A 10545-nucleotide genomic window follows, 5' to 3' on the forward strand; every position below is an offset into this window, starting at 1 on the left:
GGGGTGCACACACTTTTTCAGCATGCGAGCTACTTATAAAATGACCAAGTCAAAATGATCTACCTACTATAAAAATGCAAAACATATATTTATTTATAAATATATTGAGTATTCTTTATATGTACAATATATGTTGGTGTACCTTGCATAACTGCATGAACCCATATTGTACAATATAACTCTGTACATTTTTTGTCATTACCTTACTCTGATGACTTGCACTGAATGGAATCAGCTAGGGATGCATAGTCCGGACAGTAGCTGCTGATAGCCAGCCTCAAGCACACTTCCAAATGATCATCAGTCAAGGTGGAACGGTATTTGGACTTAATAATCTTCATGTGGGAAAAGGCTGACTCGCATAAATAAGTGGAGCCGAATAATGCAGTCAAGGAGGTAGCACATTTCCTCATGTTGAGGTACTTTTCCTCTGTGAGGAAGTTCCAGAACTGTCCATGAGCCCTGGACTTAAGCTGAATGTCAGCTTGTAGTGTCAAAATCTCATCCTCCACTCCAGATGAGTTCAGGTGAAACAGTGTTGCAATTTTTGATGCGAGTGAATCAGCCTCAGCATCTTCCCGAAACGGGTAGCACATTAATGTAGCGACTGGCTCCAGTTAAACAAAGTCTTGAAAGCGTCTGTCAAACTCTGACAGACAGTTCTCAATCTGCTCTGATAGGCTGACGTCTATTTTTAAATTTTTTTTTTTTTTTTTTTTTTTAATGCCATGCGATCTACCCACACTACCGGTAGATCGCGATCGACGTATTGGGCACCCCTGGTTTAGATCATATCTGCCTGTTTTACACTCTTTGGCCATCAGATGGTTTTGCGTGCACATGAAGCCTCGAGAAATGAACCCTTTTCCGAAACAATTTACTGGAAAGCTTCAATGCTTCATGAAGCTTCAGCTCGCCATCACTACAAACAGTCCCTTTAAAAGAGCCGGCTCTTTGAACCAGCTCGTTCTGAACTTTCCCATCCCTAGTCCAGTGTGTGGCTCTCTCTCTCTCTGACAGCAGGAAGGAGGAGGAAGGAGGCTTGTGACTGGCAGCCGGGATCCAACCTTCAAAAAGCCGGCTGGTCGTTTTTGCTACTTCATTTTTATGTTTTAATAGAGAAACACCAGTGATCTATGGCTACCAAAGGGATGAACCTCTGCAGTGTGTGCTGCCTGCTCCTCTATGTGATCACCGCGGTGCTAGCTGGGTGAGTCTAACGTTATACAGACAGCATCACCAGCTGCTAACACATGTTCCTCTGTGATTGGTCCAGAGCTGTTATACATGTGCATAGTGGACTGTAGCAGGCTACACACACTGAGCTAACATGCTAATACGTGTTTCTAATGTGTTGTTATGTAGCTAGCTAAGTGTTTATATACACATCTGTAATATCCAGGTTTTGAATGACAAGCTAGCTTAGTTAGCTAGCAGCTAGCATTGATAGTAGTGAAGCTATACCTTCTCAATGCATGTAGCTAGCTGGTTTATCATCATATCACCCTGTAACAACTGTTATCTCACTATAGTCTGCACATTTTGCTCCCCTGTAACCTCTCCTCTCTCTCTTGCAGGCGAGATTTCTATCAGATCTTAGGGGTGGGCAAGTCTGCATCAATCAGGGACATTAAGAAGGCCTACAGAAAGCTGGCTCTGCAGTTACACCCCGACAGAAACCAGGAAGACCCCAAAGCTCAGGATAAGTTTGCAGACTTGGGAGCAGCTTATGAGGTGGGTACATTGTGTGTTTGATGCTCTAGTGATGGCTTAAAGAGAGGCACAGTAAACTTATTTCGACTCTGATAGTTTATTTGCATTAATATCAGTAAATTTAGATTAAAAGTGTGAGTTTTTGTGTGTAAATATGAGGTTACATGATAGTACGGAAGAGCCTGAGGCACAGGTACAAAAGACTTTTTGTGAGCCAGCTATTTGGTTGTTGTTGGAAACGGCAGGGCGGCTGTGATTGGTCGACTAGACGAGTGTGGCTGCTTCTGATTGGCTGTTGCTCAGCACAGCTGGCATACAGGAAAGCCAGACCTGGATGAAGTTGGAGTGGATTCAGATTAGATCTGCAGGTGCTTTTGTGTCACATTTTTCACATTGCTCCTAAAAATAACTGATTAGTCGTGTGATTTGATAGACAAGGAGTGGACACAATATCACCTGTACACTATGCTCAGTATTCACAGCTATATGCCACTTCTCATAGATATTTATATACAGTATACTAGTAGTTCCCAACCTTTTTCCTTAAGCGAACCCTTTTCTATCATTGAGTGAACCACAGGTTTGCAAACTTTTTGGGGTCAGGGACCCCTTACAGAAAATTTTCCAAGATCCCCCCCTGATTAGGCATATGATTACTACCATTTTTACGCTTAGATGTCATTGGAAATATTTGTAATCTAAAACTTAAATACTTATACATACTACATACATTACATACTAATACACCGAAATACTTCAGACCTGTTTCATAGTGATAAACAGAAACACATTTAAATTTGAATCATGATAAGATAATCCTTTATTAGTCCCGCAGCAGGGGAATTTACAATGTTATTGCCACTCATTTACCTTTTTAAACAGAGGTTGATTTTATTCAACAGACTGTTCTGACAGAGTGCCACGGACCCCCCACTTGGAGACTCACTGACGACCCCTGACTGACATATTTAATGGATATTTCATAATACAGTATATTCAATGCATAACAATAACAGTGCAGAACAACAGATATACAATTAACCCAATAGTGAACATCAGAGATGTGTTTTCCTGTTATTTTTAGGAATTTTTAATACAATTATCTGTGTATATTATGTGTTTCTTTGAATTTTTGAGAATCATATATACTTAATAGAAATTCAGTATTTGACAATTGTTCTGTCAGCTCTTTGGTTCTTTTAATTGAGTACTTTTCTAATGCAGGACGAGGCAGTTTAAGAGAAGGAAGGCTCTGTGAATATAACTTGTGTTCAGGTCTTCACTGTGCCTTTATCCTGTGACGTTTATATCTTAAATAATAATCTTTATTATATATTATAATGACAATATTTGGGATATTGGTTTATTGTTCTTTTTATACTTACACCTTTTATTGCTGTTTTGTATTTACACTCTTTACATTTGCAATTTTTCCTACTTTGTACTGCAACTGCTGCTCAGCAATTTCCCTTGGGATAAATATAGCTCTGTCTTATCTTATTTTACTAAGATAAGTATGCAAATAATTCTGCTTGTGTAAATATTCTAAGGTACAAGTTCTGTTGAGGTGTAAATGGTGGTTGAGGTTGTGTTCTGTAATATTGTTGTACATTGTATTTAAAAGGCATTTATGTTGTTGGTCCCACATGCTGAATGAAATGTGATAGAATCAATGTAGAGTTTGTTTGTTCTGTGACTGACAGGTTGTTTATTTTTACTTTAGGTGCTTTCAGATGAGGAGAAAAGGAAACAGTATGACGCGTACGGAGAAGATGGACTCAAAGAGGGTCACCAGGGCTCACACAACGATATCTTCTCCAGGTTGGTTTCAGGAGCTCTGGTGGTTTTTATACAGGAATACAAGTCAATGGGATACATTATTGTATCCCTTCAGGGAAATTGGTCTACAAGATATTTTCTACAAACATTTTACAGAAAAACCTGGATATTAAATGTACATGCACTGGCATTCAATTGTTAGAAGCCAAAGTGTTTTTATGAATACAGTATGTGTAGAGTTTAAACGATGCTAAATCCCATGTCTATACTTCTGCTCTGTCCTCCTTCTGTAGCTTCTTTGGTGACTTTGGGTTCATGTTCGGAGGAAACCGACAGCAACAGGACAGGAACATCCCCAGAGGAAATGACATCATACTAGACCTGGAGGTCACGCTTGAAGAGGTGTACTCTGGGAACTTTGTGGAGGTGAGGAGAAAATCCTGTTCTCTAATCAAACAACCTGCACTCATTAAACATATTTGAAGTATGTTATACAAAGTGGAACTGAACTGCGAACATTGATATCATTTAAGTTGTCAAATTAAGTTTTTCAGCCGTCTCACTGCACAATGTGCTGATTCATCACCTGATTTACTCCCTGCTTTGTCGTACAGGTTGTACGTAACAAGCCTATAGCTAAAGAGGCCCCCGGTAAGAGGAAGTGTAACTGCAGACAGGAGATGAGGACGACGCAGCTCGGACCGGGCCGCTTCCAGATGACCCAAGAGATGGTGTGTGATGAGTGTCCCAATGTAAAGTAAGTCATATTGTCATTACCAGCCTCAATAATTCTGGTATCACACATCACAATTTAAATTCAGATCACAACCCAGACCTGATCATTGGCAACTGATTTATCTGCATTGCTTGATTTCAAGGGTCCTCTTGGTTCCCAGTAACTGAGACCTGACCCAGGACTCGAGTTAAGCCAGGTCTAGCTTATATCCAGTCTAGGGGTGGGCGATATGGCCAAAATCTTCTATCATAGTATATGTAATTTTATATCACGGTAACGGAATACATCACAATACTATAATTGTTCTGTAAATTCAATTAAGAAATGGTTTAAAACAACCATACCGTACTTCATCACATTTGATTATTTTCTCCTTTTATTTGGATCTTCCATACAAACAAAAACAACTCCCTCACATGAGACTACACTTAAAAACAAAAGACTCAAACCAGTAAAACTGAAATTCTTTCAAACTGGAAGCTTTAAGATTCCTGAGAACAAGAATTTCAAGTATTACAGGTTTTAAGGTTAACCGGTGTGAATAAATACCAGCCTGACTTCAGTCAGTGCAATATAAAAAACACACATTTGTATTTTAGAGTATAACAAAACTATAAAAGACTTGACTTTTCCTGCAGGATTTGTTCATCTTTCATTTCAAAAAGCTGACAAAACAAAATAAACTACAGAGTGCAAATGTCTGGTAATAATGTAACCAGAGTTCTTCATCTTGGGTTGGTTGGGATATCTCCTCCTGCTCTGTATTTACAACTTCACTCACCTCCTCCATGTCTGCCCAAATCAGCTGGCAGCTGGATTTGCGAGATCGCAAGATCACATGAGAATAGCTACCGCGGTGGAAATGGTATTGCCAAATCTCTACGTTTTGGCTATGTGTACCTAATTATCTAGCAACTGAGTGTATATTAGAGGTGTAATAACATTTAGGGAACATGTTGTACAAACCTAATATTTCTATTATGTATTGTTAACGACAGGCTGGTCAATGAAGAGAGGACCTTGGAGGTAGAAATTGAACAAGGAGTGAGAGATGAAATGGAGTACCCCTTCATAGGAGAAGGTAAATCTATGTACAGCTTAATATAAATCATTTTTGTTTGTTTTAAAATATTACCTGTTGTTAATGTCTTCTATGTGACCACAGGGGAACCTCACATCGACGGCGAACCTGGAGATCTACGTTTCCGCATCAAAGTGTTGAAGTAGGAATAAGCTGCATTTACTGTGATTTAAAACAAAATACTTTTATTGCAGAATATTCGATCAGTGAGTAACGTAGAGTAACGTGATGTTTTTCTTTGTAGACATCCTGTGTTTGAACGCAGAGGAGATGATCTGTACACTAACGTCTCCATCTCCCTGGTGGAGGCGCTGGTCGGCTTTGAGATGGACATTGTACATTTGGACGGACACAAGGTTCTGTACATACCTGCTATTTTTTCTAATATAGGGCATTTTTTTAATTGACTGTGACTGTTTTAGAACCCAGACAATTTAAAGTTGGTGAACAGTTAGTTTCATATTATTAAAATAGTGAGGTGTGTGTGATTGAATGTGCCAGTTGAATTGAAAAGTTGCCTCCGTTTTTTGCCTGACAGGTCCACATAGTGAGAGATAAGATCACCAAGCCCAGTGCTCGGATGTGGAAGAAAGGAGAGGGCCTGCCCAACTTTGACAACATCAACATCCGAGGTTCCCTCATCATCTCCTTCGATGTGGAGTTTCCTCAGACGCAGCTCGATGAACAGCAGAAAGATGGTGAGAATTAAGGACTTGTTGAATGACGTGCTGGGACGTTTGTCCTGACAGGATCAGTGTTGGGAAAAGTTACTTTACTTCACCATATATCTTAAAGGAAAAGTTACTTTACTCCATGACTTGCCTGTAAAGGGAAACTTGAAAGACACGGTTATTTACCAGGCAGTTGTTATTAGTTGCACTGCAGTATTTAACATGTAAGGTCCTGGGATTTTGGAGCTTGACCCATACTAGGAACTAAAAGTCAGGATAACTCGTCATCTACTGCTTCACTCAACTTCATGGATGAACGCTATTGAAATTCAAATTTAGACGCCCACTCAGCCGTTAGCAAAAAGCAGTGATTTAGGTGATGAATAATGTGAACACCAACACTAGCTGAGTCAAAGTTAGCTGTGCTAAGTTTGGAAATAACTGAGAGGGTTAGTAGATTTTTTGAAGTGGGGTTGCATGTACTGTATACTCCCGTGTTCTGCAAGGTTAAATTACTTTAGCTTTTGTCAATGGAGTCTGGTGGCTTTGAAGAGAGCGATATAACGGCTTCAGTTCCTCGTCGGAAAGGGCTATCTGACGGCGAGGTAAAGTGGGAGCAGCAGAAAAACGTATTTTAGCCCCCTAGAAAAAATCTATATCAATTTAAGTGTACATTATATTTAGAATATTTTCACCACTTTCCCTCTCCATCGGACAGCCCTTTCTGACGGGGAACTGAAGCAGTTATCTATAGAATCATGGCACATTTTTGTACCTTATCTGATATTTTAAATGTGTATATATATATATATATATATATTTATATTTATATTTATATTTATATTTATATTTATATTTATTTATATATATATTTATTTATATATATATATATATATATATATATATATATATATATATATATATATATATATATATATATTTGTTATGTTGCTGTTAACAGTGATCGTTCTGCTGTTGCAGGTATTCGGAGTCTTCTGAAGCAGGGCTCTGTACAGAAGGTTTATAACGGACTACAAGGATACTAACACACCAACAGACACAGCCTGGACTGAGTTATCTGTCACACACACACACAAACACACACACACACACACACACACACACATCTTCAATCAACAGGACCTTGTTTCATAATTCTGGCCAGGGTGTATTTATTATTTTCAGATTGTTCTCAGGATGGCTTCAACCCAATTTGTTTTTAAATGTTCTACATTTTGACAGCAGTGGCACAATTGCAGGTGTTTTATTGGAGGTGTATAAATGGAAAAGGATGTAATGTCTTTGTTGTACTCTACAAATTATATTGTAATACGGCCTTTTTTGTTTATTTCAAAAAGCTAAATCACTTATTTCTATTTGAGTGAAATTAAACAAACACTGTCTGGGTGCAGCCCGCTACATCTGCTGAAGGATGAGCTACTGACGAAATTCAGCATCTGAAGAAGAAGATCCCCTACCAACTTTTGAACAACTTTAAACCTGTGCAAGACATTTTTATTAGTTTTATGAATGTGACAGCTTCACCTTTGACTGATTTTTTTCCCTCCGGTCAGACTCCTGTTCAATAATACTTTGTAAATAGGGAAGAACAAAGCTCATCTGTTTGTTGTGTTTTAGTTTTCCTAATTTATGTTGCCTCTTATTTGTCTGTTTACACGTTGCAAACACCCGCCCACCCCAGGTTCACTGAGACAAGAGTTGACCTCTTAAATAAAACAGTGAAGATTTATTATTTTGGAGGAATGGGGGCAGTTTGCACATCCTCCAGCGCCACTGTAGGAACGTTTTGTTTCACACACCTGTGACACTGAACACCTCTAACTCAAAGGGACCTCAGACCAGCACCCCTGTTGCTGCTCCCGGCTGGCGACAGTTTGGTTTATAACATGGTTTTAGGATTTCACTTCTCTCTGTTTTTACTATCGACTGCAAAGCTGCCTCCCAATGTTCTGAGAGTGTCATGGCCTTAAGGGGGAAAATGTACTTTTGACTGACTATAAATAAAGATTTCTACAAATTCTGATGATGCCATACCCCAGATTCACCAGCAGAGGACACCAGAGTCTAGTTAGTGGCCATTAATGAGTAACTCTGACCTCCAAGCTGCACTGAGTGTTGTCACTGAGGCTAAGGTCCTTTTTTTGCCTTAAGTTGAGCCCATTTGATAAAATTCTGTAGTTCAAATTGAGAGAGCTGTCTGAGACGTCTTAAAAAAAAACTTCAATGTGGGATTACATTAGGTTTACCTTACTGTTCTATTGGTTTTGTGAAACAGATTTGTTTTTGATTTGAAGAGAGTTATGGTAATTTGCAAATTGATATGCTCTAGATTTGTCGAAAGGAATGAATATTTTCCATTTTTTAAATTATCATGACTTAGATTTAATGATTTGTAACAATCAGTAGATGTAAGGTTTCACACAATGAAACATTTAAATCTCCATTGCAGCATTGAGCTATGATCTTTTAAAAGTGCTAAATTCGATATTCAGAGCAATAACATAGCAGCAAACAACTATTGTCTATGTAAAGATATAGAGTAGTAATGTCTACCTGAGCAGAGAATGAAGTCTCTCTCCCGCAGTGTGTGTTGTAATCCAAGTTTATCTGTGCTTTGTTGACATCGCCAGGCTGGCCGTCCGGCTATACTCTCATGATGCAGCACCGTCGTTGAAGTGTAGCGTCCATCCTTTGGTTCTCTGCCAGGTTAACACTGTTAGCTCTGTCAGCACTGTTGCCTTTGTTTTCACTGTCGGCACCATTAGCTGCGAGCTGCCAGTGCGGAGGCAATAGAAATGCTCCCAATCTCGCATTTAGCACCTTTAATCAGGTTGAAAACCTGCATCAGGGTGTGTTCCTGTAACTTTATGTTTCTTATGACTAATTTCATTGTCAATCCTTGAAAGTGAGAACAGTTTTGGACGATGTCGACATTTTGGCCGTTAAAACTCTATTGGGTTTTGGTGGTTAGTAGTGATGGTTCAACCTGCATTAATTGATTTGTTTTAGCCACCAGGGGGCAGTACAATAAGCTCTAAACACATAATTGACATATTATCACCTTATAAAGCTTTAGTTAATTGCCTATTTAGACATCCAGCAGAAGCAGAGAAGAGTTATTCATTTGGAGTCGAGTTTCTGGCTGAAAGTGAGACAAATGTTTTGTTCTCTGCCAACTACTGGGGCAAATAACATGAAATGCTCTTCATACAGTATGTTCATCTACTAGTTGATAACTTTGTCTGTCTGATGGTTTTCAGCTTTTTTGCTGAAAACAGCTGCCTGAAACAATAAAGTTGTGGGCTGTAAAACCAAAACATTTTGCTAAACGATGCTAAAACACTCCATACAGTATAGAGGAAATGATGTGATCATTCTCTGTGGGTTTCACACTTTTCGTGACTCCACACGTCATTTTCATCTCAAAAAAGCTCAGATAAACCCACTGTAAGTTACCTACCCAACACAAACAGTAGACAGACAAAGTTAGCAGCTAGCTGGTGAACATTTTGGAGCATTTAGCAATATTAAATATTGATTAATGCAGCTTTAAGGTTAGGAGCTAGAGAATCCACGTGACAGTAGGAAGACCTCCTATATGTCCTGACCCTGTGACCCCTCAGTGGTTTTACTTCTCTGTCTGTTTTACAGGAATGGCTGAACCATCTGAACACAAGTGGTTCAGTGTCAGAGACACACATACACACACCCCACACCTTGTGGGTGGGAGGCTGTCGGGGCGTCTGTCTGCATGGGTGGAGCAGGGGATGTCCACAGAAACATATTCATGATGGTACGTTTATGGTGTGGTGAATGGTGCACACATCTGCCCACCAGCGTTCATGTCACAGACTGTGTGTGTGTGTGTAATAATCTCCCACAATAGATATTGCATGTGCTTATGAATGAGTGTGTGTGTGTGTGCGTGTGTATTCATGTGTGTGGCCGGTCTGTGTGTATAATGAACACCCACAGAGATAGCAGGGCTGTGGTGAAGGGAGTTTCCTCCCCGGCCCACCACACATCCCGGAGTCATTTTCATTTTACCGAAGAGGCTCCCAGAGAGGAGAAGAGAAGCTTTGTGATCCAGCATCTCACTGTTTCACCTCACAGCTATTACACACTAATAGGACCGGGGAGATCCAGACCTTTTTAAGACCACAATAACACACAGAGTTAGAGCTGGAGCCTCCTGCAATTCTTAGTTATTATTTATCACACAAAAACAGAAGAGATATAGCCGAAAGCTGCACGAAACTTGTGCTTCCACGTCGTTTGCTCAGCTCACAGTATATGAGGTGACTGTTTCTGACCCTCTCTATGAGATGTGGCTCTGAGACGAGAGGCCAGGCTGAGTTATGTCGGGGATTTACCAATCCTCCACAAATAATCTCTTTTAACCACTTGTAATTGCAAATTGAAGAGCACATGAGGGCAGCATTGCCTCTTCAATCACGTCCCTCTCTAAATCACTTTTTATTACCCACAACACTCACCAGAGCTCTGTGTAGTTTGAGTGTGTGTAGTGTGTGTGTGTGCGTGCA

At 39.7% G+C, this 10545-nt stretch overlaps 1 protein-coding gene across 1 annotated transcript; it reads left to right on the plus strand.

Annotated features, from left to right (window-relative positions):
• The first annotated feature begins 986 nt into the window (after window positions 1-986).
• Window positions 987-8024, plus strand: dnajb11 (DnaJ heat shock protein family (Hsp40) member B11). Its single transcript, XM_037790535.1, has 10 exons — window positions 987-1210; window positions 1578-1734; window positions 3437-3534; window positions 3786-3918; window positions 4107-4249; window positions 5227-5309; window positions 5394-5451; window positions 5554-5665; window positions 5848-6007; window positions 6962-8024. The coding sequence occupies exons 1-10, from the start codon at window positions 1137-1139 to the stop codon at window positions 7024-7026; spliced, it is 1083 nt and encodes a 360-aa protein (XP_037646463.1). The 5' UTR covers window positions 987-1136; the 3' UTR covers window positions 7027-8024.
• The last annotated feature ends 2521 nt before the right edge of the window (window positions 8025-10545 follow it).

Source organism: Sebastes umbrosus, chromosome 13, assembly GCF_015220745.1.
Source record: "Sebastes umbrosus isolate fSebUmb1 chromosome 13, fSebUmb1.pri, whole genome shotgun sequence".
Classification (NCBI taxonomy): Eukaryota; Metazoa; Chordata; class Actinopteri; order Perciformes; family Sebastidae; genus Sebastes; species Sebastes umbrosus.

Coding starts and splice junctions, on each gene's coding strand:
- dnajb11 (XM_037790535.1), top strand. CDS start 1,137: ATGGCTACCAAAGGGATGAACCTCTGCAGTGTGTGCTGCCTGCTCCTC. Junction 3,535..3,785: donor CACAACGATATCTTCTCCAG/GTTGGTTTCAGG, acceptor CTCCTTCTGTAG/CTTCTTTGGTGACTTTGGGT. Junction 5,666..5,847: donor TACATTTGGACGGACACAAG/GTTCTGTACATA, acceptor TTTGCCTGACAG/GTCCACATAGTGAGAGATAA.